Source organism: Aspergillus eucalypticola (assembly GCF_003184535.1).
Source record: "Aspergillus eucalypticola CBS 122712 chromosome Unknown BO83scaffold_15, whole genome shotgun sequence".
Classification (NCBI taxonomy): Eukaryota; Fungi; Ascomycota; class Eurotiomycetes; order Eurotiales; family Aspergillaceae; genus Aspergillus; species Aspergillus eucalypticola.
This window is the reverse complement of record NW_020290289.1, coordinates 237597-264880: the sequence shown is the minus strand read 5'-3', so window position 1 is coordinate 264880 and position 27284 is coordinate 237597. Positions and strand designations below refer to the sequence as shown.

The 27284-nt window shown below is 49.0% G+C and overlaps 12 protein-coding genes across 12 annotated transcripts; 4 read left to right on the top strand and 8 right to left on the bottom strand.

The window, feature by feature from the left end:
* Positions 1 to 376: 376 nt before the first annotated feature.
* BO83DRAFT_362611 (5'-methylthioadenosine/S-adenosylhomocysteine nucleosidase family protein) lies at positions 377 to 1935 on the top strand (the record flags this gene model as incomplete). Its single annotated transcript, XM_025529523.1, has 1 exon — positions 377 to 1935. The coding sequence occupies exon 1, from the start codon at positions 421 to 423 to the stop codon at positions 1933 to 1935; it is 1515 nt and encodes a 504-aa protein (XP_025387230.1). The 5' UTR covers positions 377 to 420.
* Positions 1936 to 2131: 196 nt separating this feature from the next.
* Positions 2132 to 3336, bottom strand: BO83DRAFT_379160 (Ldh family oxidoreductase). The gene has a single exon (XM_025531439.1). The coding sequence runs from the start codon at positions 3278 to 3280 to the stop codon at positions 2213 to 2215; it is 1068 nt and encodes a 355-aa protein (XP_025387229.1). The 5' UTR covers positions 3281 to 3336; the 3' UTR covers positions 2132 to 2212.
* A 321-nt stretch (positions 3337 to 3657) lies between these two features.
* Positions 3658 to 7066, bottom strand: BO83DRAFT_362606 (uncharacterized protein; the record flags this gene model as incomplete). The annotated part of the gene is made up of 7 exons (XM_025529522.1): positions 6992 to 7066; positions 6705 to 6933; positions 6542 to 6642; positions 6296 to 6364; positions 5952 to 6061; positions 4682 to 5815; positions 3658 to 4632 (listed from the first exon to the last, which is right to left on the bottom strand). Exons 1-7 carry the CDS (start codon positions 7008 to 7010, stop codon positions 3658 to 3660), a joined length of 2637 nt encoding a protein of 878 aa, XP_025387228.1. The 5' UTR covers positions 7011 to 7066.
* Positions 7067 to 7434: 368 nt separating this feature from the next.
* On the bottom strand, positions 7435 to 8322 carry BO83DRAFT_379157 (SDR family NAD(P)-dependent oxidoreductase). Its single transcript, XM_025531438.1, has one exon. It carries the CDS (start codon positions 8246 to 8248, stop codon positions 7439 to 7441), a length of 810 nt encoding a protein of 269 aa, XP_025387227.1. The 5' UTR covers positions 8249 to 8322; the 3' UTR covers positions 7435 to 7438.
* Positions 8323 to 10123: 1801 nt separating this feature from the next.
* On the bottom strand, positions 10124 to 12219 carry BO83DRAFT_408851 (acyl-CoA oxidase; the record flags this gene model as incomplete). Its single annotated transcript, XM_025534087.1, has 7 exons — positions 10124 to 10721; positions 10778 to 10832; positions 10885 to 11407; positions 11463 to 11612; positions 11666 to 11785; positions 11835 to 12033; positions 12078 to 12219. 7 exons carry the CDS (start codon positions 12217 to 12219, stop codon positions 10195 to 10197), a joined length of 1716 nt encoding a protein of 571 aa, XP_025387226.1. The 3' UTR covers positions 10124 to 10194.
* A 1227-nt stretch (positions 12220 to 13446) lies between these two features.
* On the top strand, positions 13447 to 14981 carry BO83DRAFT_446738 (uncharacterized protein; the record flags this gene model as incomplete). Its single annotated transcript, XM_025536615.1, has 3 exons — positions 13447 to 13476; positions 13811 to 13966; positions 14088 to 14981. 3 exons carry the CDS (start codon positions 13447 to 13449, stop codon positions 14979 to 14981), a joined length of 1080 nt encoding a protein of 359 aa, XP_025387225.1.
* A 323-nt stretch (positions 14982 to 15304) lies between these two features.
* Positions 15305 to 17159, bottom strand: BO83DRAFT_438085 (GABA permease; the record flags this gene model as incomplete). The annotated part of the gene is made up of 5 exons (XM_025536062.1): positions 16939 to 17159; positions 16817 to 16887; positions 16653 to 16766; positions 16143 to 16603; positions 15305 to 16095 (listed from the first exon to the last, which is right to left on the bottom strand). The coding sequence occupies exons 1-5, from the start codon at positions 17098 to 17100 to the stop codon at positions 15305 to 15307; spliced, it is 1599 nt and encodes a 532-aa protein (XP_025387224.1). The 5' UTR covers positions 17101 to 17159.
* A 973-nt stretch (positions 17160 to 18132) lies between these two features.
* Positions 18133 to 19419, bottom strand: BO83DRAFT_379156 (nitronate monooxygenase). Its single transcript, XM_025531437.1, has one exon. The coding sequence runs from the start codon at positions 19268 to 19270 to the stop codon at positions 18158 to 18160; it is 1113 nt and encodes a 370-aa protein (XP_025387223.1). The 5' UTR covers positions 19271 to 19419; the 3' UTR covers positions 18133 to 18157.
* A 1129-nt stretch (positions 19420 to 20548) lies between these two features.
* Positions 20549 to 21752, top strand: BO83DRAFT_399531 (uncharacterized protein; the record flags this gene model as incomplete). The annotated part of the gene is made up of 2 exons (XM_025533322.1): positions 20549 to 20716; positions 20766 to 21752. The coding sequence occupies 2 exons, from the start codon at positions 20549 to 20551 to the stop codon at positions 21750 to 21752; spliced, it is 1155 nt and encodes a 384-aa protein (XP_025387222.1).
* Positions 21753 to 22144: 392 nt separating this feature from the next.
* On the top strand, positions 22145 to 23503 carry BO83DRAFT_408848 (alpha/beta hydrolase; the record flags this gene model as incomplete). The annotated part of the gene is made up of 1 exon (XM_025534086.1): positions 22145 to 23503. One exon carries the CDS (start codon positions 22145 to 22147, stop codon positions 23501 to 23503), a length of 1359 nt encoding a protein of 452 aa, XP_025387221.1.
* A 92-nt stretch (positions 23504 to 23595) lies between these two features.
* BO83DRAFT_438082 (structural toxin protein RtxA) lies at positions 23596 to 24340 on the bottom strand. The gene is made up of 3 exons (XM_025536061.1): positions 23990 to 24340; positions 23794 to 23926; positions 23596 to 23726 (listed from the first exon to the last, which is right to left on the bottom strand). The coding sequence occupies exons 1-2, from the start codon at positions 24265 to 24267 to the stop codon at positions 23872 to 23874; spliced, it is 333 nt and encodes a 110-aa protein (XP_025387220.1). The 5' UTR covers positions 24268 to 24340; the 3' UTR covers positions 23596 to 23726; positions 23794 to 23871.
* Positions 24341 to 24674: 334 nt separating this feature from the next.
* BO83DRAFT_446735 (MFS transporter) lies at positions 24675 to 26376 on the bottom strand (the record flags this gene model as incomplete). Its single annotated transcript, XM_025536614.1, has 4 exons — positions 24675 to 24780; positions 24839 to 25363; positions 25420 to 26201; positions 26266 to 26376. 4 exons carry the CDS (start codon positions 26374 to 26376, stop codon positions 24675 to 24677), a joined length of 1524 nt encoding a protein of 507 aa, XP_025387219.1.
* Between the last annotated feature and the right edge of the window lie 908 nt (positions 26377 to 27284).

Sequence of the window (27284 nt, the reverse complement as noted above, 5' to 3'; positions counted from 1 at the left end):
ATTTATCTCCTAAATCAACTCTAAAACGCAGTTGTGGGATAATATTCTTCATTGTTTAACCCTATGGCAACCGGAAGTTATTAGCGATTGCATCGCAGAACCACTGACGCGTCTCCCGCTAAGTCCGATACATTGGCCTTTGTCAGTGCGCAGTAGCCAGCGCGTAACTACCTCCCAGCTGGTTTCCTTCCACCTATCAAAATCTGGCCATGCTGCATTAGCGGCTAGACAGGCGTATCGCTTTATGATGTGGCACGGCGCTTCCTCCAATGACAGCCGAATACACAAGGCTAAGTATGCATACCGGGGTCTTTAAAAGCCCGCTGATAACACCTAGCAATGTATTTGGAACCAGTCCTCTATACATACAATCTGAACCCACTTTGAGCGACCTGTCCCTTCCCCCATCAGGCCATCCCAATGACCCGATCATCCTCCCTCGACGTCAAAAATTTCTCGGTCGGCTGGATCTGCAGCCTTCTGATCGAGTACATCGCCGCCTGCAACGTCCTTGACGAGATCTACCCCGACACTACACATGTCCTATTAGGGAAGGGTGACTGCCGTGCTTACACACTGGGCCGAATTGGGAAACACAATGTCGTGATAGTCTGCCTCCCAGCCGAATCCCCAGGCGTGGTATCCGCATCCACCGTCGAAACAACCTTGCGAATTACCTTCCCTTCAATCCGTTTCTCACTCATGGTCGGAATCGCTGGCGCTGCGGCTGGGTTAAAAGAAGATGTGCGACTGGGCGATGTGGTCATAGGGACTAGGATTGTCCCGTACGAATTCGGGAAAGTAACCCATCATGGGTTTCAATATACGGGACATTGTCCCCGGCCGCCGGCTATTCTTAATAATCGAGTGAATCATTTCAAGTATAAATCTCTACTTGAGCTGTATATTGGGCATCTTGTTCAGGATAAAGCGCGATTGTTGCCTGTTCCGCTACGGCATTTGTTTCGAAGACCGGAGTTGGAGGATCGTCTCTATAATTCGGATTATGTTCATACTACTGAAGACTGCGACTGCGAAAAAATGATGGTTTATGATTCGTCTCTCCTTGTTGCTCGAGAGCCTCGGCTGGGGCAAGATGGGGTCAGAGTCCATTCGGGGACCATTGCGTCCGGGGATAAGCTTATCAAGAATGCCCAAACGCGCAACGACTGGGGAAGCATGTTCAATGCACTATGTTTTGACATGGAGTCTGCGGGCCTGAGTAGAGGTTCGCTGACGATCCGTGGCATCGACAATTATTCCGACTCGCATAAGTGCGACCGCTGGCAGGGCTATGCTGCTATGGCGGCAGCTGTTTGTGCGGCGGAGTTTCTTAAGATGGTCCCAATCAGTGATATACCCCAGGGTCAAATTGAGATCATGGATGAAGTCAGCAGGGTTATGACGGCTTCGATAAAGGAGATGAAGTCTGTATTGGATAGTCTTCCCAGCCCGGGAAATAATATGACAACTTTGATGGCTGTGGATCAGAGGCTAGGAGCCATGGAGCATCGCCTTGCTTTGCTAGATACTCAGCAACGATCGGCTAAGGCCCTTGAGACGAAATTAGACATGGTATTGGAGAGATTAAATAATCTGGAGAAAACTCAACGCCAAATGCAGTCATATTTCAGCCAAGCGAACGCTATTGACGGCGACGATGATAGTTTTCCCTATAACCTCACCAGAGAATGCCAGATACCGAGCTTTGAGATGGTGGATAACAGTTCAGACCAATCGTCCAAGCAATCACTAGCGGGTTCGGACACATTCTTCAAAGCTGAGCTAGCATCTTCAGATATGCACAGGATTGAATTCGAGCGTTCCATCAGGCCTACAAAGCCGTTACCGCCACCAAAGCCGATCAGGTTTCGCTCACGTCCAATATGGGAAGAGGCGGTGCGTTGCAGTCCGGGTGGTAGTCTTAGATTATAACGAGACTTTCCCTACTGGACTGGCGAGAGTATGGTAAGGACCTACATACTGTGTCGCCGGCAATTGCGTGGTTTTTTGAATGAGACCTGTTCTTCAACGCTCAACATGGTCCAATTCTGGCCTTGGGTCACATGGACAAGCTCACTGACGGTTTGAGGGATCTGGCTTCAATTTATAAAGTAGCAGTCCAATGTACAGTAATAAAATATCCGCATCTATACTTTGCACTCAATAAGTACTCATCTTACCATCAACACTCAGCTTGTCGCAACTGATTTTAATCAACCCTCAACTTCTCCGCCCCGACCATCTCCGCCTCTCTATTCAACGCCTCAATCTCCGCCTCCGTAAACGGAATACCCTCCTTCAATCTCGTCTCCCTCGTAACCTGCTCAATCTCCCCAGGATAATAAATCCTCTCCACCCCAGCCATCTTATCACTCTCCACAACCTTCTGATACAGGTAGTCCATCCTCTCCTTAAACTCCTCCAAGTCCATAAACAAATCCGGCTTGATGGCCACCAAGAAATGCCCCACATCCGCCGGCTTAGACGGATCATACGGCCCCGTCACACCCCCAGCAAACGCAGACCCGGACAAAACCCCCGAAAACACATCCATCATAATCGCCAGCGCAGACCCCTTAGGCCCACCCATGGGAAGCATCACGCCCTGAAGCGCCTTAGCCGGATCATCCGTCATATTCCCCTCGCCATCAAGCGCCCAATCAGTCGGGATTTTCTCCCCGCGACGAAGCGCCTTGTAGATTTTGCCTCTGGCGGCAATTGACGGCGCCATGTCCAGAATAAACGGCGGAGTCGATCCAGCCGGAGCACCGCATGCGATCGGAGACACGCCCATGAGCTTGGATCTACCGCCCCAGACGGGCAGGGCGGGCGAGGAATTCGTGAATACGAGGGACATCATCCCTGCGTCCAGGGCCTGCTGGACTATCCATGCGGACATTCCGAAGTGGTTGGAGTGTTTGATGGATACGAGGCCGATGCCGTATACTTTGGCCATCTCGATGGCGCGTTGCATGCCCATGTGCGCGGAGACGAACCCGAAGGCGTTATGGCCGTCTACTTGTGCGACAACGGGGGTTTTCTCAGTGAGAGTGGGGGTGGCGCTGGGTGAAAGGACATTTTGGCGGATCCGTTGCATGTACGATGGGATGCGGTTGGAGCCGTGTGTGTCTACGCCGCGCAGATCGGCTTGCACGAGGCATGATGATATGATCTTGGCGTGGTCGGTGGAGACGCCATTTTTGGTCAGGATGGACTGGATGAATGTTTCCAGGTGGGTGGGGTTGATGTGACGGATTTGGTGTTGGGGGTCAGACATTTGGGTAATTGTAATTGTTATTGAGTTATGAATGATTAGGGAGGTTTTGTTGTTGTTATTGGGTTCGAGGTTGATGTTGAGGATGAGGATGCGATGCTTTTATGAGGGGAGCTGTTTCGGAGTTTATCGGGGGTTGGCCGTCGCCCCACACGGTGCACTTCCGAAGCGTGACGGATGGGCCCCGATTGGACGTACGACTCGATCAAGGGTCCGAATGCACCTCATATTGATGGGTCTGTTTTCCCTGACTCTTAGGTCACTGGGAATATTCTCCGGGACGTTTTCGTTGGGATGGTGTAAGCCTCTGGTGAGTAGGCTTGTTACCGCATCCCTGAAGATGCTTCTTCGTCTGTTTCGATCGACATCTCTTGCTTTCTTCACTGTGGGGAGCTGTTGAAGACCTCCCACATCAGCCCATCGATGTCAGGCATTCCAGTCCAGCCTTGAAAGTCGCCTTGCAGGAGACCATCGAACAGATTTAAGGGGTAGGAAGCATCTTTCGGTTGGTATTCTTGAGGAAGAGCTAATGCTCCGGGGATTTGATCAGAGTTGCCGTACCCCTCGGGAATGCCATTATATCCTGCCAATTGATGGTTTTGTGCAGATGATGAGCTCTGCATGCCTCCAGATCGCGACTGCGTTCTATCGGCTTCAGTGTGCAATTCGATAGTTGATTGGGTTCTCATTAGCCGTTCTATTGTCACACGGGATAGCTCGTCAATGCAATCCCGCGCCCGAGTAGCCTCGCTCCAGTGCTCCCCGATGCTACTAAGTATGTTCTGTGCCATGGTGAGACTCGACATGAGTTCGTCGACGCGCACCTTCGCCGTAGTTCTCGGTAGTTTCCAGATACAGTAGAGTAATACAAGCGCCCCAAGGAATACCGAGTGAACAAGTAGTCGGCTGTACAGCAGGCTTCCTGTTCTGTAAATATCGCCAAACGTTTGCAGAAGATCGACAGCCTGGTGGAAGCAAAGATCGAGCATCTCCTCCGAGGGGTTCGGAATTGCCGGGCTTGGTCGCAGGAGTAATACCATTGTTTCGTGATATCTGGCCTTACAGAGCTTGGCCATCACGTCTCCTCCACTAGTTGATTCTTGCGGGATTGTCGATTTCCAGTCTTTGAGTGTTTCTATCATATCACGCTGCCACGCGAAGATATCCCGCACCGGGGGATAGGCATAGCTCGGTACGTCACGTTGAATGCTGTGCATGACATATTTTATCTCTGAATTAATCTTGGCTAATTTGAAGACATGGATTGAGTGCGACATGTGTGACGGTGACTCTTGTGATTCATTGCGGTTGGGGACAGGATTGACAAGGCCCGTGTCTGGCATGTCCAGAGGGAACTGTGACCAGATTAGTATCTCTTCCCGCGCTATAGAGCATTTATCTTACCCTCATCTCACAAGCCTCATCTCTGATGCCTATAGGACGCCCCATCATGGTGCAAATGGCTCTATCGAGCGTATATACCACCCAAAAGATACGGGTCCGTATCTCCTGATCAAGCAACGATATTCCAAGAGATGGAGATGCGCGGACGTCGCGTTGTAACCCTAAATCTATCACACTAGCAAGACACTGGTAGTTCAGGTTCCATATGTTGACATTAGTAGAGGGGTTATGCAACGCATAAACCATAAGAAGTAGCATGCATTGCAGAGCAGTTACCGAGCCATATGAGCAGACCTGCTCGACATACTTCATGGCTGACGCATAGTATCCCTCCACGGGAAGATGCACCTTACATTCACGAGATAAATACAGGGCTGAGATTGATAGCACCATGTAAACCTGAAACAAGTCAAGGGGGTTCTCGTTGTGGAATTCATATACCCGCTCAATCACAGACATGTGGGTCGGCTCATGCAGGAACGGGTAGATAAGATGTACCGTTCGGAAGTATTTCCTTGACAGTTCCATTGCGCTTTCTTTTCGAGTAGGCAGCAGGGTAAGGTTACTCAGCAGCTCAGTTGAAAGGCTAGTTGACTCTGCCGTGGCCTTTTTCACGCCTCTGGCTTCAGATCGCCGCCCAGCGCTGGAGAATATACGGTTCGCAAAGAAGTACCCGCTGGACGGCCCAATGTATCGAGGACCTTCACCAGAGGACAACGACACCAGCCCAATCTCATGCGCCGGTTGATGCCCAGAATTGTTTCCCTGCACATGATGTTGTGGATGCTGTTCCGACAGTGGGTTGAAGGTATTCTCTTCATTGCGTGAAACGGCTGGAGCCTCTCTTCTAAACACCCGAGAGGATTGGTGCACATCAGTGGTCGGATCGTCTTCATGCTGTATATCGACGGATAGTATCGTGCTTTCATAATCTACTGCGTTCTCTGGGGCGTTATTACGATGTTCAAGTCCTAGATCCACATTCGCGCAGTTTTCCTTGACAATCGACTCGAGCCATCGGATCCGATTTTCCATGTTCGAAATGTATCTCCGCGTGACCTCCTGTTTTCCATCATTCACACATGATACCCCTGCCTTCAGGCAGGAACTACATGATGGCTCATTCCCATCGCACTGCGAAGCGTAACACCGTGAGCGCGAATCAACAAGCGAATGATCTGGCTACTCACGCGGATCTTTCTTCGTTGGCATCGCCTGCACGCCGCTCTATTCCGTTTTCGACGCGGCGAGTCCATGTTGGCATATAAACATCCGAGTGGGGACAAAAGTACTGATCTGAGATAACAGATGCTCTATCACTGGATGACTGGACTGGACTGGGGTGTTGTTGCCCCGTCTTTCTCGCTTTGCCACGTGATACTCCTTCTTGGCAGTCTGTGAATCTGGGGTACAGCTAGTTCAACAGGTGATGTGTAATTGCTAGGTTGTGATTGATCTGATTGGCGAACCGATGCAAGCTGATGGGTGAAGAAGTTGCTCCATCTCTTGCTTCTCAACGCTACCGGCAAACGGCAATGTCCGACCGCCAAACGGAGTCCCTCCGTCACACGTGTCATGTGATTATGTTAGTAGTGCCTGATATATCAGGCGGACAATATGTCTCGCTGATCTTTTTGTAGACATGGCTCCTGAAAATGAGAATATACACTCTATAAAGTATTCCTTTTCTAAGAAGCATTATTGCGAGCGTTTCAACTGGAATGTCTTCTTTTATAGGCGTTCACAACTAGTGGCTTTAATATTATCATCGAAGTTGTGTCTCTATAACTCAAAATCATGCTCTGTCAAGATATATAACCAACTCCTCAATATTAGATTGCAAAAATATTCATCATTAACCCAACACAGGAAAATCACACATATACCCATCCTCCTCATCAACCTCAAAGTCAAATCTTACCAGGTCCTCCTTGTACGGAAACATATATGTCGATGTCACACTGCCATTATCAAGGTTAGCCCCGGCATTCTCGACCAGCGGACAAAGTATTGATCTACTTACTCATGATGCTCCTTACTAGCCTGGTATTCTGCTAGTGCAGCCAGGTTCTCATGATAGCTTACCAGAGCGATCTGGAATCCCTTGCTGCGGTCTATGGGCTCGGTCACACTGGGACCGCCCACGAGGAGGCGTCCGGATTTCACACAGGGTAGGTTCTTGAGCTTTTTGAGTTCTGTCACGAAGCGTTGCTTGTGCTCCTCGGTCACTTCGGGACGGAACTTAATGAGAACTGGTTGGTAGTGGGTTAGTTGAAGATCATAATCTCTGTAATAGTTGGGTGGACATACCGATGTGGACTAGAGTCATTGTGGAAAGAATCTATGGTGGAAACTGAGTTTGAAAGTAATACAAACAGAAATATGTTGTTACAAAATTATTTGAAGTTATAAAGAGAACAACGAAGGTATTTAGCTATGGATCCTCGTGCTCGTGTATTCTGGATTAGGGTGAAGCTGACCCGCGGCTATTCAACCATCAGCGGATGTCTTCCGTAGCTTGCGGGGACATGCCGCTCAGGATACAATTTCACGACAGCGTACAATAGACTGGAGGTTTTGTGGGGGAAATATAATGTATATAGCACCAATTTTTTGTTGAGTCAACTGAAGTATGCGCAAATATCGATGCAATTATTGAAATCACATAACATAGCCCGTACAGATACAACGTGCAGCTTGGGCCGTACTAGCCTGCTACATCAAACACATAGAGAACTTGTAGTATGATATATCTATTTACACTCTCCCCGTAGAAGAAGTAATACCACCATCCACCACCAGCTCCTGCCCAGTAATATACCGTGCCTCATCCGATGCTAGAAACACCGTAGCATTAGCCACATCCCAAGCATTTCCCATGCGCCCCATTGGCACCTGCTCATCGCGCGTCTTCATATATGCCGCCTCATCACCCCCAGGCGCATACCGCTTCGCAAGCTCCCGAGTATACGGCGTATAAATCAACCCCGGAACAACCGTATTCAACCTCACTCCCTTTCGTGCATATATCACCGCAGTGGCCTTTGTAAACTGCATAATGGCTGCTTTTGTAGCGGAATATGCCACCTGCGGCTTCCCGATATACCGCAGCCCGGCAATACTTGACACATTGATTACCGTGCCGCCCGTCTCCTGCTTCTCCATGATAGGAAGCACGTAATGACTGGTCAGATAAACGCTTTTCAGATTCAGGTCGACTTGTTGATCCCATGTTTCTTCGCTCATTTCGGCGGGACCACCTGGTTCGGATTTTCCCACGTTGTTGATTAGAATGTCGATGCGCCCGTGGCGTTGCATGCAACTATCCACGAGGGCCTTCACGGAGGTGGAATCAGTGACGTTTGTTTCTTGGACTTCGCATTTTCCTCCCTCTTTCTCAATTCGGGCTTTGGTTCGCTCGGCACTGGATAATGAGCGGTTGCCACCGAAGATGATCGCGCCTTGTTGGGAGAGCTTCATGGCGATGGCGGCGCCGATGCCCCAGCCCTCGTCGGTGGTCTGGCCGAGGCCGGTGATAAGCGCGACTTTGCCGTCTAGTCGAAGCATTCTGAAGAAACTATTGAAGAAGTGGGTAAATTTGAACACGCAATGGTAATAGAGACTGAGTTATAGCTTTCTTCATCGCAAAATGTATGGAGATATTGGTGGAGGCCTGCTAGTCTTAGACTAGCAGTCAGTCTTACCCCTCACTATGGAGAGCGGACCATCTCCGAGGCTCTATCGGCCCCGCGCGGCGCCCTTCCGTCGAGCCTCTTGCTGGTTAGGCCATCAAATGCGGCAATGATGGCTATTTCTGGAACAGCCCTTTATTGACAAGCAAATATCAGATGGCCTAGTGCAATATCTCTGAACTTAGTAATGTAAGCATTGAAAGCACCGATTCAATCTCATTTGGCAGCCACCTATGCTAGGTAAAGCGCTCTGATTGGTGAGCTCTGATGCTTTGTTTCCTTGCGCGCAGCCTCTCAATATCCAGCCAGGGTTGCCAAATTTCTTACGAAGTTTAATGTATCTTTGGAATGAGTGCCAGTTTCATAATCCACCATAATGTCATATCTCATGCGTACACGGTGCTTGGGCAGGCCGCATAGAGCTCCGGACATAACATGGAGTTAACAGTCCTGACCGATGCTCGATAATCTCATAGAAGTTTTTTTCTCTCGGCCTCCAGTCAATCACAAGATATTATGCAATTATCCATTCACACATAGAGTGCGTAGTCAGCATAACAAAAACCCGTCTGCCCAATATCCACAATGGCTGCTACGACAATATCTCAAAGATGGTTACCACCCCCAATCCTCAGCAATATTCGTGTTAGCATGGTCGAGGGAGACGAGAACAAAGCCAAGGTTACGGCGTCAGCGCTCGCGCAGCATTATCGCCCCGGGGATGGAAACGTAAATGATACGTCGAGATTGTTGGGTGGGGGTTTGTACTACTGTGATGTTGAGAAAGATGTAGCCGGTGATGGGTTATGGAAACTTAGGAACTGGGTGGCGAAGCTTACTTGGACGGAAGGGGATTGGGGGGTATTGGAGGGGGAATGAATGAGGCGGTGTTGGAAGAAAGAGGATGGTATGAGAGGCGAGGCGTTTCAATGTATGTTTAGAAGGGCTACCACTCTAGGTAAGAGGGATGGATTTTGACGAGTGTTTCTGTATCCTCCTACCATAAGATGGAAAAGCCATGTGCCAGGTTACTATAGTCTGTGGATACATCTGTTTTGATTTTGGCCTTTTGAGTGCTGTACCAACTAATGTGCAATGCGCATAAAACAAGACTGAACTGTAAGGTTTCCATGTCGTGCCACGAAACAATAGGATACTGAAGAATTGTGCTCATGCCCCCACACTCCGCGAACTGGCCTCCTACAACATTCCTTTAGCCTTACCCATTGTGGCTACTCCTTCTATCAGGGGAAACGATCGACCATATTCACGAGAGAAAGGTGGTACCAATGCGAGATCCGTGATGCAAATCGGATGAAGAAAAGTTACATTGGTGCATGAATGCATGAACATCCAATGGGTCTCTGCAAAACACGCCACGATGTACAGAATAGTGATTGGCATATCAAAGCTTTATTGATAAATTCCAGATCCTTGCATATATGAGAAGTACGCCTCGTACCCTACTGTCTATCATCAAAACTTGGAGGGTCAGCTAACGGCATGAGCCCGGAAGCGCTACAACTTGATTAGTGCCAGTGAATATATTGCCCAATTTCCAAGGAACTCGAAGCAGCTTGTACTAACTGTATATTATCTCGAAAAGGGCGTTTTTGTGAGGCCCGTAAGTCCTTTTCTGGAAGCAGAAGAGTGGTCAAGGGTGTCAATTCATGGAACAATTACAGCAAAGTCTGAAATTGCAATACATGAACGATGTATCTGCACAAGACATTTATGTAGGTAGCTAAACCATGGTCTATTACAAATTCGTAGGGTTACTGATTGCTCCATTGATCATTCTCAAAGTCATGGAGACGCAACCTAAAGCTTGGATCGAAACTCCTGAGCACCCGGAAAGCTCATCTCTCCATTTCCCGTAAACTCCGGGACCGCCTTGATCATTCCCATCCATCGATCAGCAGACAGCATTGGAGCCGTGATGTAGGGCTCGATTTGCCAATTATCAAGGTGCTCGTTCAGACGGCGATAAGCCGCATCCGCCGCAGCACACTCCTTCTGGAACTGGGCATCCCTACTAATCCCGAGATGCTCTGAGAACCAGGCAGGATCTGATTTCATAGCCCCCGCCTCGTATAGAGCCAGCAAATCAGGGTCAACGGATGCGTCAACTGCAGCCTCATACGCCATGCGTTGTCCGATCGCTATTATCAGAGGCCGAAGATGGGGAAGTACTTGCTTGCTATATTCGTCACCGCGATGGTTGCCGATCTTCCTCAGCTTTTTCTTCAGGTCGGAAACGATGTTCTTTTCATGCTGTGCAAGTATACAGTTCGGCTTTGTGGGGCCAGGAATAGCATATCGACCAAGTAGAAGCTCGGTGGCGAGGCCTGTCAAATATTAGGGAGATGTTTCAGTTCTGCAAAGTAAGAATAGGAATACGCACGGATTGAGAGAACTAAAACTTCTCCTTCTGCAATACCAGTAGCCCGGGTCAAAACCTACATTGTGAGTAATCATTCAAACTTAATGTGTAGTAATCATTCAACTCACCTCAAACGTGGCCATCTGGTTATGTGGGTACACTCCTTGTGCACCACTTCGCTCAATAAGGTTTGCTAGACTCCATTGCCCATTCTGTAAGAAGACCGCCTTGATTATGACCCCCAGACCATGTTTTGCTCCAGGGTGTAGTGAATTGTCTGTGCTGTAGAGGTGTGTAATCCAGTCGCTAAACGGTTCCATGACAGCGATCTGCGCAAGGGAGTGCAAGATTGGGAGCTGCTGTGTTCTGAACGAAATAATAGGGACGCGTTCCCCGTGCACACCTGCTTGGACAGTCCGGCGTTGGCTGTATTTGCCGACGCAATATGCGGCACACTTCAGAAAGGGAATGATCCACAAGCTTAAAGCAAGGGCCCCGGTGCCCAGACGGTGTATGGCTGATAGATACTGGGCGCGCATGTCGGCAGGCATCGCGAGCTCACCCAACATTGCATTCGCTGGGAGATGGACATTGTCGAAAGAGGTCAAGCTATGGTCGAGCACCCTTCCTCCACTGATTGGGGGGAGAAGCCTGGATCGGGTTCTTTAAGTCATGGTGTGTTACATGAGATGACACCAATACTTACCATGAATGAACACCCTTGTTCATCTCCGTTCCATTGTTTATCGGGACGACAAAGGTCCGGATTCCACGGTCCTCTTCGTCAACCATCAACCGTGCACACACAATGGCGACTCGTCGAATGCCCTTGATTGGCATGGATGGTGGCATAAACCTGTACATGTCAGCATTTTGTAGGGTTTGTAATGGGTCCTGTGTCAATAGTACTTTACTGCCTCAGGCGTAGGCGTATTGAGGATGAAGCTGCCATCATGCTGCAGGGTTGCCGTCGTCTCCAAATTCCGGGAATCGCAGCCATGGCCGACTTCATTCAGCATGAATGGTGCACTATATAGTGTCACTATTTCTGCAAATTTCTCAATGAAAGAGTACCTACGAGATATCAAAGTTCAATATCTCTTTCATCAGCGGATGGAGATCGGGTCTCTTGAGGGCAAAAGGTGCCACTGTACCGGCCACCAGATTAAGTTGAATCGTCACCAATATGTGGGCAACGGCATCTCGAACAATAATTCCATCTTTGTGGACGGCCCAGAACTTGGGGGTCATATGAAGGCAATCCTCGAGGGTCACGCCTGGTGTTGTTAGATCTACTGTTACGGCCATGGAATGTACTGACCATGTAGTTGACCGATCGCTCTGGCTCGGTGATATGATCGTTCTAGCTCTTCGATACGAGGACCATCCTCAAAATGATGCTCGAAGGGTTTTGAGGAGAGGAGGCTAAGCGTAGACGAGTTGGATGAACGGTGGGACTGCATTGTGCCAATTGAAATAGTGCAAAACAACCGCTACGGGGCAATTCTTATTGTGCTGCGTAGGACCAGGCAAGGGCATCAATAGAAGCTCTTTATATACCTTCTACACCTACCGCCTGCCCAAATACTAATACATGTATAGCACCTAATGAAGTAACAAGAAAACAGAGTTTTGTGTGATTTCCGTTTTCGTCAGTTTCTGCATAGTTAAGTAATAGTCAAATTGGCAGGTTGACTTCGTAAGGACGAGTTTTAGACGATAGTTAGCCATTTGCGCGAAAGCTCATATGCAGATGGTGGTGTTCAAAATGGGAAAAGATCCTTAGCTTTATCAGTGGAGCCCTGAATGCTGACAGCCTATTGACCTTGCAGATTGTTCTTATTATTCGACAGTTGCTGAAAAACGTCACATCATTACCCCAAAAAGAAGTAATATTGCCCGTGATGATGTAATAACTGGTGAACAAATCAAGGTTCATAAATGAACGTTCAGAATAGTCATTTGCAGCTTTGATCAGTGAATGATGCAGCCTTTTCTCGTTCTGGGTAAAATATTGTGCGCATGACCGTCAGGTCTCCACATCAAATATGTGCACTCAGGCAAAATACCAGATCGATACTCTCATTGGGCATTATATTATGTTGGCATTCCTGATATGCATCCAGATTGGCAATATCTTCCTGACCAATAGCGAGAGCTGCCGAGGGCCGCAGTTCTCGGTTAAAGAGTATGCATCTACTGCCCAATTGCGAGGCGTATGCTGTACACCATTCTCGTTTTATTGTCTCGATTCGTATAATATATCAAATGAGGAGCCTAATGAGCGCGATCAACAGGCCCACGGGTGAATCCTTTTATTCCTTGACCAAGCGCATAGCCCCCGTGAATCCAGCAGAAGTGCAGAATGTCTTCGACTTTTTTCCAGCCGTAAGCCCCGAGTTTATCTTTGGCATATGGGAGGCCCATTTGTTGGCAACTCGCCATCCTCCGGAGTAAAGGCAGCAGCAATTCTACCCCATCTTTAAAGTTTTCCGCTCCCGTACGTCGGTGGAAAAATACTCGTTAGTGGGTGGGGAAAAGAAGCATCTCCCCGGATGGGGAAATTTGTTTGTACGGCTTTCGTATATAATCGTGTTGGCTTCTCGGCATTATAATGTTGGAGCTACTAATGTATGACTGAGAGTTGGCCGAATTGACTTACCGAGGTATTAGCTCTGCTGCCATGATCTATGGTGACTGCCCCTGGTCGATTATCTTCGGTATGTCGATGACAACACTATTGCTGGTGCTCAGTGGCCTCTAAAACAAGACAATGCCGGCGTGTTGTATTTCTATTCTGAAAGGAACTGAAATATGAGAGTCTGGAGGATAGCTTTCTCTACTGACATGTAGGGATGGAAGTTCGCATGGCACTAGCTCATCTCTCGCTTTTCTACCAGAACCATCTAACCCTGTTTTTATCTTTTCGCGTCGCCTTCCAGGAGAAATTTCCTTGGACTTGCCCATTGTCTCTGGTTTCCGGGACCATCTAGGGCGCTTATCTTAAACAAGCGGCCAGCGGCAATTTCCTCCTAAGACATGATCCCGTCATAGATTTGCTGTATCGGGACGCACACCTTGGATCTGCACATATTGCTCCACCTGAAAAGCGGCATTTCCCAAATCAGTGAAGCGCGGGCTCCAATAGATGCAAGGATTGGCCCTCCTGGCGTCCAGTACCACGCTGGCTCGATGCATGGGGCCTATTTGGTAAGCAACTGTGTTGCATCATGTAGGCCACCTTTTGAGATAGAAAGAGCTAGCTACAGTGAAGAAGACTAGAACCGATATGTGCTGAAGTTGCTGTAACATATATGCTTCGCCTGTGCAGACTGAGACGACCCCACCAAAGGCAGTGGACTGGGTCAAGAAGCTTCATGGCCTTCAAAGGATTGATCCGATCGAAATGGAAAAGACAACAGTGCTTGAGTATGATGCTTTCAGCGATCTGGCTGTCACTGCTGCTTTTGCTCAGTCGGTTTCTGCTTCTTTCGCACTGCCGCCCGCGACAATCAAAAAGGGGCAAATGTACCTGTCAAACTTCAAATATCTGGACGCTGAGCTCGAACCTTTGAGGAGGGAGATTGACCTGTCTGGCTATGCAATCCCAATTGACAACCTACGCCAACCAGGAATGGCCCAAGGCGCTCTCGCTGCTTTAGGTCGATTCATCATTGACAAGACCGGGGCGGACATAGGCTTCCTGTATCAAGATCTCAACGAAAGCTGTCTGTTTGAGATCCAGAACCAATATGAACAACAAAGAGATAAAGAGAAATCCGCTGCTGCTGCTGCTACACCTGGCCTGTCAATTCCTGAGTCTTCAAATTCCGAGCTACAGGTTACAGAGCGGCGTCAAAAAGTGAAATCCCGACCGGCACATTCGTCTATTTATAACATTACCCGGAATACTGAGGCTCCGGAGAAGGACAATGCCCCTGAAGCCCCGACCTTGAAGGTGGGACCTAGCACGTTTGCAGTTTTCTCAACCCCAGAGGGTCGATTCCCTGGTCAGATTTCAAAGCTGCCATGGTTGACCTCGGATTCTCCGTGCTCCCAAGATTCGGTTCCGTCTACACTTTCTCCCCGCCTCAGGAATATGCTGCCCAGAAAGCTATCACTTTGCACCGGCCCCATAAGTCTTGTATTGAGGGATATCGTCTTCTCATCCTCGGGAGACGCTTGGGGCGGCGGTATGGCTGGAACCAAAAGACTTTTGAGGTAGCGTAAAGTCCATAGGCTATCTATTTATCTTGGTTCTCTTCGTCCTGATGTAAGGGATCTGAAACGGATAGTGCTTACTTATCTTCTATGATTGCGAGCAAATTGTGATCTGACAATTTCTTGTCCAAGTGTGCACAGCGCTCGACACATGTTCTATAGGATGTTATTCGAGGAAAGTATATCGAACAAAATGCGAACTCTGCCGCTAAATTCTATTTCATGCCCGCTCAGTACTCGGATGTGTCTCTTTCCATTTTTCCAGGGACCATTGTATCATAGTATTTAGTATATAGTTTGCGCCACCTCTATATAAGTCTTAGACATCTATAAATCCCCACACCTCTTCACCTCCATCACCGGCCCATCATATTGATGTCTCCCCTGGAACACATACATAACAAGACTCAGTAAAAATACCGCCAGAAAAATTACAACACTCCAATTGAACGTCTCAGTCGTGACAGGTGTCGACTCGGGCCAAAACGACCAGAACAGGGCAAACAGTACATATAACCAGCCGATGATGTTGACCGTCAGGCCATATCGTCCCAAGCCCCAGCGCGCAGGGGGCAGCGTATGCGGGTGGAAAAGCTTTCTCCATATCAAACAACTCATTGATATAGAGTAGGAGAACATGAGAGCCGCTACGTTGAGGGAGACGATGGCGTTAAAGGCGGTCTCTGAGCCGATATTAATCAGGGCCAGCAGCGCGCTGATGATGCAGCTGAGGATGATGGAGTTTACTGGTAGCTTGCGTTTTTCATCGACTTTGGCGATCCAGTTGGAGAATGGGAGTCCATGGTCGCGAGCGAAAGAGAAGGTCTGTCGTGCCGTTGATGCGTTGAAAAGGACGTTGCTTACAATGACTGGAATGAGGATGATGGCTGTTAGGCCGTTGACGCCTGCTGTGTTGGTGGCTTGTTTGAAGACGTAAATGAAAGGGAAGCCGGTGTCGTCGTTGAGTGAGTCTTCGACGGATGGAGTTGCGAAGAGCATCGTGATAAGCACAACTAGTGCTAGGATGGCGTTGGCGAAGTAAGACCAGGTGATGGCGATGGGCACGTATCTGCCAGCGTCTTTGATTTCCTCCGACATATGGGCTGTTGCGTCGCAGCCTGTACTCGTCAGTGCTAATCTCTGGGCTGGTTGCGAGTATACCTACTGAGACAGCCATAGATGGCGGCAAGCTGGCCAACCATTACAGTAAGACCCATAGATGACCATCCACCGAAGTTCTCGAACTTTGTGAACACCGCTTCGGCGGGCTGTAGTGGAGCCAGAACCCAAAGTGTCACCACCACGACCAACCAGCAAAAAATGTGAGTTGCCAAAAGCACATTTTGCATCCGGGCCATGAATGCCGCACCGTATATGTTGAAGAAGAACGCAATTAGAATCATCGCAAACACAAACAATGTGCCTTGCCATCCAGTGGGGTCGTAGTCGGGGTCACGGACACTAATCAGGCCCTGGATGATGGTTCCAGTCAGGAACGAGCCCGATGCGGTTCCTGCCTGCCATGCCAGAACAGACATCCAGCCGGTCACGTAGCTGAGGAATTTCTGGTAGCGTGGGGATGCAAACTCGGAGACCCAGTGGTACTGGCCTCCAGATGTAGGCGCCCTAAACGGTTAGCTGATGTGGTCGTACTTTTGCAGGCGAGGCAATGTACATTGAGGCCATCTCAGATATAGAGACGATGATGAACCCAAATCCAATGGCACTCCAGACGTAGGTCCACAGCATCCCTGCCAACCCGCCATCTTGTAACCCTTCATAGTCCGACCTGCTAACACTTAGATCATGAGCGGAGTATGAGATTACCGGTCGCCTTACAGCATGATGTACTCCCACGTAGACTGCAAAACGGCCGAAAAACTGAGGGCGGCAAAAGACTGGATGTTTCGCTGCGATCCTAGTCATTAGTAGGGTGCGATTACCGGGCGCCGAATATCTACCTTGAATTGCTGGGTCTTTCCCATCCGATCCATCTCTGTCACGTCGTAGCGTGTGCCTTTGATGTCATCCTCCTCACTGGATGCATCGGCTTCTAGGGTGTGCGAGCCAGCAACGACGGGATCCTTGGCAGCATCCTGCTGCGTGTTGTGTGCGAAGACCATGCTGCACCCTTAGGGGAGCCTAGAGCCAGGCAAAGTACAGATAGAAGCACTAGAAAGAGAAACAACAGCGAGGTCGGAAGAGAAATTGATTGCTCAAAAGATACGGCGCAGGAAAATCAAGGTGGCCGAGTTCCCCTCACCTTATCAACATCCTGGGAGTCAAGTTAGCTTCACGTTAGTGGGTGCCCTAGCAAGAAACGGCCCGCCACCCGGCGCTGCACCAAGCATATTGGCTGCAGGTGTACGCGGCACACAGAAAAGAAGCGCAAATTTTGACATTTGCCGGTGCATTAGTTTACGGTCGCTCCGACGGCTGGACCGAGGGGTTGTCTCGCAGTTGGAAGACATCGTTCCAGCCCATGAGCAGTTCATGTCCTACCAGAACCGCCCTTAGGCACTTCCGTTGGTCTGTGCCCTTGTTCCGCAATTTCTCCACCTTTATTCATTGCTGACCTAATCAAGTGTCCGAGCGCTTTTTACCCTTCCTCTAGCGGGATGTTTATCCGCTATGCAGATTGCAGAGAGCCAGGAATCGGTGGGAGCTGAATATTAGTGGGCACGTCGCCATTAAAAGAAGAAGCCCAATGATCTAGTGTAGACAATTCTTTCCAGCACCAGTGGTAAAGCTAAGGAAGCGCTTGCGCAATGAGCTGCTCTTAGCTTTCTTGGCGGGCCATTTCAATTCAATGCTTATCTTCCATCTTATTGCTTGGCCGAGTATCCCTTGGTTTTCCATAATACTCGCCAATAGAAGAAGAGTATAGAATCACTAATCAGTCTTGAATATCCCCCTCTGTGAATCAGGATGACAACGTACATATCAGACCAGATATACCCCAATGCTGAATTCTGTATGCCCTTGATTTCGCACATTCTTCATGCGGCAATCGTATCAAACAATATTATTCTGATCGGGGGGTTGTATCTTCTAGAAATTTAGGTTGACGGCCAAGCCAGTATTGGTCACGCGATACTGGCATCGTATGTAGCCTGTTGCACTCTTCCAATGGCACAAAGATGGTATCGTTACCCAGAAATTTGTATGTAAAAGTATTTCCTACAGCTTTGCCAGTCTATTTATTTGCAAAATAGATTCTGCGTCCTTCCTAGTCCTCCGAACTATCTCCCCTGCCGGTAAAATTTCTTTCACCAAGCCAACCGCCGTGCCTGCAAACGTAGCTAGTCGCCCATTAGGTCCATAACCTGGGCTCCCCTTCTTCAGAGCCTGTTGGTACAGTTCGTAATTTTGCTGCTCAGTCACCTTACCGGCCACAAAGTCTGTGTGCGTTTGGTTCACGATCCCGCGAGGGGAATATTTAGATGGCCAGGACAGAAACCCACGTACCCGGTCATAGACAGCGGAGCGAATTGTATGGGTCCCCCCATCACTAGCTTCGATAATAGCTTGCTCGTATCCTTTCGGTATGGGAACTTCAAGAGAGGCCAGGAACCGAGTCCCCATCACTACCGCCTCGGCACCTAAGGTAAGAGCAGCTGCCACTCCTCGACCATCTACCAAGCCACCTGCTGCGACAATCTTCGGTTTTATTAAACTGCTCGAATTGTCTGAAGCCTTCGCATCCAGTTTGTCATTGACTTCTGGGACCAAAGACACAATACTAGCAGAGTGCTGCAATCCGTGACCCCCTCCATCACTGCCTTGCACGACGAGCACGTCAGGCTGCAGCTTGGTTACAGCGTCAATTGCATCCTCCACGCTTCCCACCTGTACCCATACAGTCACACTGCCGCCAGTTTGGGTCCGGATTCCCTCCACCCAAGGAACTTGATCTGCAGCACTGTTAGGTGGCGCAAACAACCACACAGCACATGGACGGTATCGAACGATAAGTGGCAATGCCATATTGAGATCGGCTCCCCAGCTCAGGAACCCGACACCGACCGGTAAGTTCGGGCCGTCATATAGCTGGAGACAGTTCTGGTCGGGAGAGCCGTCCGCTGCCTTGTACTCTTTCACGAGCTGTTCGGCTTTCTGGAACTTGTCTTGCAAGTTTGATACATCAGTTCCACCAGCAATGAATCCTATTCCACCGGCTGCCGATACGGCAGTGGCTAGCTCTGGGCCGGCAATGTTGAGCATGGGAGCTTGTGCTATTACTGGTGCTTTTGTCCACGGGTAGGTTGACTGGAATGTAGACCTTTGATCCATAATGACGGCGATAGGTGAACGCGCAATTTGAAACTTCAAGCTGGCTTCCAGAAGACCCTAATCCAAATTGAATGAGTATAGGTATAGCTAATACCCTGATGAAGGTGGTATGTGGCTGCTTGTAAAGGAATTCTGCTCCACGGTCCAACGGATGATCGACGTCTTCCCCGCTTTCTTTGTCTTCCCTCTCCACCAGCCAAAATGCGAAAGACACCCGATAAACAAGGCACCTGCTAATTGGGTCCCTCCCGCCATACCCGCAGTATCCGCACTGTTGTGCCATTTTGACATCATAACTCTTGACACATAACTTAAGAACGCATCTATTGATGGGTGAACCGTTCTTGTTTGAAATTATTGACAATTATCTGATCGAACGGAATCTGTAGTCAAAAACTTGAATATGTCGGCAACCATCAACGTAGAGTCAGTTCACAGGTAGGTGGCTATCTGGGACTAAGCTACTAGAAGGTCTGTGTCGCATTGATATAGAGGCCTATTGTTAGTGCACACCTATTTCCAACCCAAACAACTGTGCTGGTTATTTGATGAGAAAATTGCTGAGTTGGCACCTAGATTGGTTACTAGTCATTTTACAAATTGTTTTTCTGTGGATTTTCTCGCTGATGTTTTGTATTTATACCCTCATCGCTAGCATTGTTGAGATGGCTTCCGTAGTGCTAGCCAGGTACATACTCACCGTGCCGGAGGAAAATCACCCAGTAGAGCTGGTTAGTTTCCCCAAAAGAGGCATTATTTCACGTTCCCCATGTCGGTCTATAGTCATCATCTTCGATCACCCAGAAGATTGGCATCTTTTTAAAACAGTAATCGAAAGATCTGTGCCTGATAGATAGAAACGACTCCCTCTTAGATGAGTGACTGGTTATCCAGATCTCATAGACAAGTTTGTCCCTATATCTTGTCTGATAAGTGGACCAACAATAACCGATTTGTCATTGCGAAAGACACCTTTGCTGCAGAAAGAACATCCCGATGATAGCAACCTAGTTGCTTGATGTCCCCTCTAGCAATATTATGGGCCCTCTTCGACACTGTAGAGCCAGATCGGAGCTCTCCGGGCAACCCTGGTAGATCAACCTAACAACCTACCGGAACATTCAGCTACAGCCTTATTCAGGACTGCATATTGATTGAGTGACCACTGAGTTATCCTGACTTTCTTTCTTTCAAAGTCTATAAATGACCCTAGATTCGCTGTTGTTCTCATCTTTGAATTGTGCATCTTCAAGTGTATGAGGGTCCACTTCTTCGAAAATGGCAACAAGCGCACACGCTGACAAGCCTCAACTTCCTCAATGGGAGGTGGGCAACGAACCCAAATTCATTGCTGAAGTAGCTGAGCTGCTCAAGGACAGTAACGTACCTTGCATCCTAGTCGGTCCGGCGTATCATCGAGTTCTCGGGATCCGTGGTGGAATTGAGGTAAGTTACGCTCGACCCCTCGGTGATATAGATACTAATTGGATCTAAGACCGTCAGTTTTGCCATCGATGGGAATCATCTCAAAAAGGCGCGAGAGGCCCTAGAGGTAGCAGGGCTGTCACGTCAATGTAGAGACGAAGGTACCTGCTGTTATTCGCAGCCCAGCTTCCGGTTCAGGGTCCCAAAGCCCAATGACCTATTCCACATTGAGAGATTCCAGGATGGGGAAAAGCACCCTGAAATAGGGCATATCAGTCTCTACAAAAGGGAAAAGTGGCTGCCTCGGCTTTCTAGCATACCCGTTAGCCCGCCTGAGTCCGATGATCTTGACTATCTCTTGGCAAGTGATGAACGGCTGCCCTTCGCGTGCGAGGAGCATCGTCGGGCATGTCGCGATAATGACAAGGTCAACGCTACTAAGTGTGTCTGTGACAAAAAAGGTGAGAATTACACCTGCGGAAGATACCCCAAGTCACTTCCTGGGGTTATGATCCTCCGTCCTGCCCGTCTCGTCGAGACCTGGGTATCAGCTGAAGTCAACCAATGGCTTCTAGAGTACCACCGGGACATCGAACTCTGTGGTGACCAAGGGCGGTTCTGGGACGCCTTGTACTCTTTTCCAGATTATAGCCTCTGGAAGTTTGACGCATTCGCGACTGAATTTCAGCTTTGGTGGGTGATGGTGCGTCTTACTGTTGGATACGTTCGGGGTCTATCTGTGCCACAATTGGACCCGGAAGGTTGCCGCGACAGGGACGTCCCAGAAGAGACATTCCCTAGAGGATTGTTCCCAAAAGAGGCCATCCCCCCAGGCTTCCTCCCGCAAAACATTCTTGAACTAGAGAATTTTGAGAATGAGGATTCCACGGAGGATGAGGATAGGACCTCTTCTGGAATGAAACCCCAGAAAAAGGCTACTGCTGCAGATATATCATTTAGAAGACGAGAGCAACTGCGCATCATTCGGCAGGATATGCTGATTGAGCTTGATTGCAGACGTATGATGCATCCTATCAAGGGTGTCAGTCCTGTCTAGTATAACCAGGAACTCGTCTCTCTATCCCTTTGCTTTGTTTTGTTGTGCAGCTCGAGACTGTGCCAAATTTGATTGAATCGGCTTCCATGAGACTGGAACTCCACCAGTCAGGTGCTTGACAAAGCCTTAGATACAAATAAAGTGAGCCCTCTATTGCTTTCTTGATATTCAAAATTTTAGGACAGTAGAGACCAAGCACAGGAGCGTAGAAATTCACCATTGTAGGGGGCCAATATGAAGTTAACTAAGCCTGTCTTGTGTGATGCTGAGTCATCTATGTCAATGCACAACTTGTCCCGTCGCAAATCCAATCTTCCTCTTGACTCCTCCATTGTTTCTGTCTTCCCCGACGCTATTTCTCTTTTCCTATCTCGCATCCAACCCAACCTTTGATGCCGACCAGACGCAGCTGGCGGTGCGCTCAACGCGTACCTCCCGGTCTTGTCGGACCGCCATCTATTATCAGAAGAGCTAGGAGCCCGCGACCCCCATCGGTGTGGTTCCAGATTCACATCCCGTCCCGACATGTCTACACTCTTGTTCGGACAACACGAATACGACCTACACCCTACCATCATATGTACCAACCCCTACACTCAAGTAGCTGTTCTCAATTACGTACTCTTTTTACCGAGTCTATACCACCAATCCTGATTCCTCCCGTCATCTTCACGGGACTGCTTCTTTCTCTATGGACTTGGAAATGCTTCTGGATTGTAGTCATGCAAGAGAAGCTTCTCTATCTCACCTGGCTGCCACCATTTGCACGATCTGAAACGGTCTCCGACTATGAGGGTCAATGTAAGCCAGTGCGCTGGCAAACACAGCAAATTCGGAGTCGCGATGGTACAAAACTAGCAATATGCGAAGGTCGCATACCTGTCCAAGCCACCTCGCCTGGAAGCATTCAGGAGTGGAAACATCACTGTAAGAAGAGATTAGTAGTGATTTGCTACTTCCAAGGCAACGGCGGCTCGACCCCCATGAGGTTGCCCCTTCTATCGCAGTTCCTGCGCGCAATCCGTGCGTCTCAAAGATCTTCTCCTTCAGCATCTGAAGAGAAAGACTACGTGGTGGTTGCTCTCTCCTATCGTGGTTTCTGGAAATCATCTGGTCGTCCTACTCAGCAAGGTATTGAGCTCGACACTCAGGCCTTTCTTGATTGGGTTAAGGAGACATATGCAGCTCCGGACACAGATCTGCAGGTCATTCTGTGGGGGCATAGTTTGGGAACAGCGATCGCAACTACCGGTCTCGCTACGTATCTTCCTCGGTCGCACACTTCAGAATTCCAAGCGCCGACTTCTATTGCCGGTGTTATTCTTGAGGCACCTTCATCCAGTGTCAAGGATATGTTGATCAGCCTCTATCCTCAGAAATGGTTGCCATATCGATATTTGTGGCCGTTTTTGCGGAGCCATTGGGATAGTATCCTGGCTATGGAGCGGATGTCACGGTGGAGAGACGATCTCAAGAATATAGATGATCAAAGTGTGGATAGCGATGGTGACAAAGCTGTATTGCCACCAGTCCTAATATTGTCTGCCGAGAAAGACGAGGTAATCCCGCCACATGCGGCAGATGACCTGGAACGAGAAGGGAAACGCCTTGGCCTGGATATCTCTCGAAAGCATGTTCTCGGAGCTCTGCATACAGAGATTCCGGTCAAGCCGAGTGGTAGAGAAGCTATGGTGAACTTTGTTGCTCGATGTACATCTAGGCCTCCCGGGGATAGGCGCAATGTTACTTAGTACATTAGGAAGTTGGCTGGCCAATTGTCCCTAAAATATTTCAAATACTTATATCCCATGCTACTATCTCATGTAGACTTAGTTTTTCATGCCTCCGAGTCTCCATAAAGCATTGCATTCAGCTTTTAGGGACAGACAAAGGATCCAGACGAAGGTAGGAGGTTATACCAATCCCCAAATCTTGAGTTTTACTATGAACCGAGGATGTGAGCCATCGTATACCCTTGCGACAGCCAGCGAAGTCAGACACAAAGATCGCATGAAGTGATAAGATGAGAAGTTATACCCACAAACTTGATACAAATACTCAATTCCACCCTTCCTTCTAAGCCGCATCAATACACAAATCACGCTCCCAGTAAAAATGATCAAAAATCCTCCATTCGAAATACACTATATGACGGCTGCTCGTATGGATGAGCCCTACCCAACCGATCAACATTCAATCATCTTTCTTCACTTTCACACCAACGAAAATCAACATACTTCTTCAATGCCTCCACAGCCTGCCGTGCAACATCCTCTCCCACACAGATCGTCTCAACCCGGACCTCCGGGATCTCCTCCAAGACCCCCACAGTCCCAGTATGTGAGTTAGCAGCATCACCAGGACGGAACTGGCCAGTTCCAGCAGTGGTCCAGCAACACTCGGTATACTTCCCGCCGGGGTAGCGACCCGCCCCAGCAGCAAATATGGCAGCTTTGCAGGCCGCAAGGCCGGTTGGGGGGACATTGAATATCAGGCGGAATTGAGTGGGAGACATGTTTGGGTTGAAGTATTTTTGGGGTCGAAGCAGTGGGATTTGCTACAGATATTTTCAAGGGCAAGATGATGAGGGTGGCTCTAAGAGTGGAGGAAAGACGTGATCGTGAGGATGTGTCTGTGTTTGACCCCTCACGCTTGCCTAATGCGGAATGGTGGCGTTACTCTACCGATCTATTTAATGACCACTACTGAGTATAGGCACTTTTGATGGTACAAGTTCAAGGGGCTTCCTTGATTTTCCCGTGTACACACACTCGAGCTTGGTTTCTACATCCTGTTACCCTACCCTGCAGGTCCTGGTCTATCTCCCGTGGCATGTTGTAGATCTGATCTGCCGAGTGGCTCAAACTCTGGACCAACATTCCTCCTGCTACTATAATATCATATGAAAGATATCGTTGCTACTTAAACCGTCTCAGTCCCCATCTGACGCAACCTAGGTCCATACCGACCCAACAGAAACGGGATCGGAACAGCCACCAGACAAATGAACGCCAACAGGGTGGATCCCCTAGATGAGAAACCATTAGCAACTACAAAATCAATCTGATAATGCAGCCCATACATACCAACCATACCCTAACCTTCGATACAGCTGAAACCCAACCACGGAAAAGACCGCCGCAACAATAAACCTCGCCACCACAGCAGCAGCAAGCGCACTAGCCGCATACTCCTCAAACGCATCGACCAAATACGACTGCACGCAGATATACGCCGTGACCATGCCCAACCCCAGAATAGCAGCTCCCACGAGCGTCACGATCCAGTGGACATGATATTCTGCAGTCCATCCGAAAATCAGTAGACCGATCGGCACGATCAGCATGCCAACTTGCATAAACGGTAGACGGAATTCGGGCATGCGGGTCGCTTTTCCTGTTTTTAGCTCGTAGCGGGCGGCTAAGTATCTGTATGACGGGTTGGAGTATTTCATGCAGAAGGCGACGCCGGCGAATGCGCCGAGACCGGCGCCGAGGAAGGCTAGGCCGGTGGTTCCGTGTTTCCAGTTGTAGCTGTGGAGGTTGAATTTGGGCTGAGAGGCGAAGAGGAGGGTGATGGTTACCATGTGGAGGTAGAGGAGGCCGAATACTCTGTTTGATTTGTTAGTACTTTGATAGCCAATCAGTGGGGAATTCCAGTCATGTACAATGCTAGATAGAGACTCATGAACGTGCATATCGGTGAAAAGAAAAGAAGCCGGAGAGGACGCAGAATAGACTGTCGGAAGACCTGAGATGCGTGCGAACCCATCTCAACTCGGTAGGTGACCCCTGGAGTCGCCTTTTCCAGGGCTCTCTTCCGACGTTGCAGCAGGACCGGCGCATATGTTTCCTTCTGGAAGAGAACAGCGATGCTGGTAACGACACCAGCAGCTATAGCGACCACCCAGAGCATCCATCGCCAGCCATGCGTGCCGTGGGCAATAAACCCACCAATAACGCCTCCAAGGACTGGGCCACATATAGGCCCCAGGCCATACACCGCTTGAGCTTTGCCTCGTTCCTCGTGAGAAAACAGATCCCCGATGCTGCTGCCGCCTAGGCTAGGCCCTGCGGAGCCAGCCACGCCCGCTAGAAAGCGTAGAGCAACCAGTCCGGCCATATTATGTACCAATGCACAGCCAATGTTGAGGAGGGTGAAGATGGCAAAGCAGATCGTGTAGATGGGGCGACGGCCAAATATTTCCGAGCATGGTGCTACGCCTAGGGGCCCTAGTGCGAGACCCACCAGGTAGAAGGCGATGGGAAGGGCTGGGGTATATGGGCTCGTTAGATGGAACTCGGTTGCGATGTCGAATACACCTAGAGTTAGAATAGTTGATGCGATCGGGGACAGAGTCCCTTGGAGAGAAATTAGAAGCACATTGAGCCATTTCCGACTCTTTGGCCAGTGTCGAGGACATTCTGGATCATCTGGTCCATTCCAGTCCTGTCAGAAGTTTAGTTAGAAATTCCTTGAATGGTTATTTTAGCGGAGAAAATGCAGTACTCACAACAACGATGGCATTGATGGTAGAATTTCCAACGACCGGGCGTCTCTCCATGGTTTTGAGAGGACTACTGCTACCGGAAGCAGATTGCTCTTTTTCATCTCTCTGGGTCATTGTATCGTACATGAGACTCCAAGCTGAAGATTCACGCCAGTTCAAGGGAGGGTTTATTTCTACAAGTACTTTGAACGGCCTCACTTAAAACGTATGTTGAGAAATACTGCAATACAGCCACTGAGCATCCACCCCGCTTTATCTGCAATAATCATCATTTGTATAGAATAGTGCGCTATATGCTCGAAGCCTAAGCCGCTGGATTATTATGCACATTTCCCAGCCAAAATGCTCCCTCTTGCGCATCGTCCCATGTTACGGGGCATATATGTGCCACGACTACGACCTGGCCTATCATATATTGAGCAGGATGCATTTCAGTGTATTTTAATCCCAAAAAGGATGGCCAATAAAGCTTTGCCAGCATCACTGCCAAAATTTAGTCGAGGGTTTTCCTATGCCTAAAACCTTCAGCACGAGCAAGTTTGAAGCATATCTCAGAAACAAGCCATGAGAAATTTTTTGGAGAGGACATTGTCTCTCAAGACTGCCATGTACCGCATCAGGGGTAGACCCCCGTGAGGTTCTTTAACGGCTGCCAGGAGAATAGAACTTACCATTCGTTCCTGGACTGCACGCATGAATTGCTGCTGCGAGTAGCCGCTGGGTCGGCTTCGAGTCAAGTCGTACAATGCCGGATGTTCATGGTGCGGGCTGTTTATTTCCGCCCAGCTATTACACGATCAGCAAGGTTCTACTAGCGTTGGGTGTGGCCCACGGGCAGTGAGGCCCTCGTCGGCACATTGGACGAATGAGGAGATTATTCGCTTGGGAACACAATGTAACACAACATGATCGAATTATCCGGTGGATTTGCAATGATCGCTACAGCTGTCGGGTAGATACATGGCAGCAGGGATGAGAAAAAAAGGGGTACCTAGAGAGTGGAATGCTACTTACTGATGAAG

Coding starts and splice junctions, on each gene's coding strand:
- BO83DRAFT_379160 (XM_025531439.1), bottom strand. CDS start 3,280: ATGTCTGACCCCCAACACCAAATCCGTCACATCAACCCCACCCACCTG.
- BO83DRAFT_379157 (XM_025531438.1), bottom strand. CDS start 8,248: ATGCTTCGACTAGACGGCAAAGTCGCGCTTATCACCGGCCTCGGCCAG.
- BO83DRAFT_379156 (XM_025531437.1), bottom strand. CDS start 19,270: ATGGATCAAAGGTCTACATTCCAGTCAACCTACCCGTGGACAAAAGCA.
- BO83DRAFT_438082 (XM_025536061.1), bottom strand. CDS start 24,267: ATGTCTCCCACTCAATTCCGCCTGATATTCAATGTCCCCCCAACCGGC. Junction 23,927..23,989: donor GCTGTGGAGGCATTGAAGAA/GTATGTTGATTT, acceptor TCGGTTGGGTAG/GGCTCATCCATACGAGCAGC.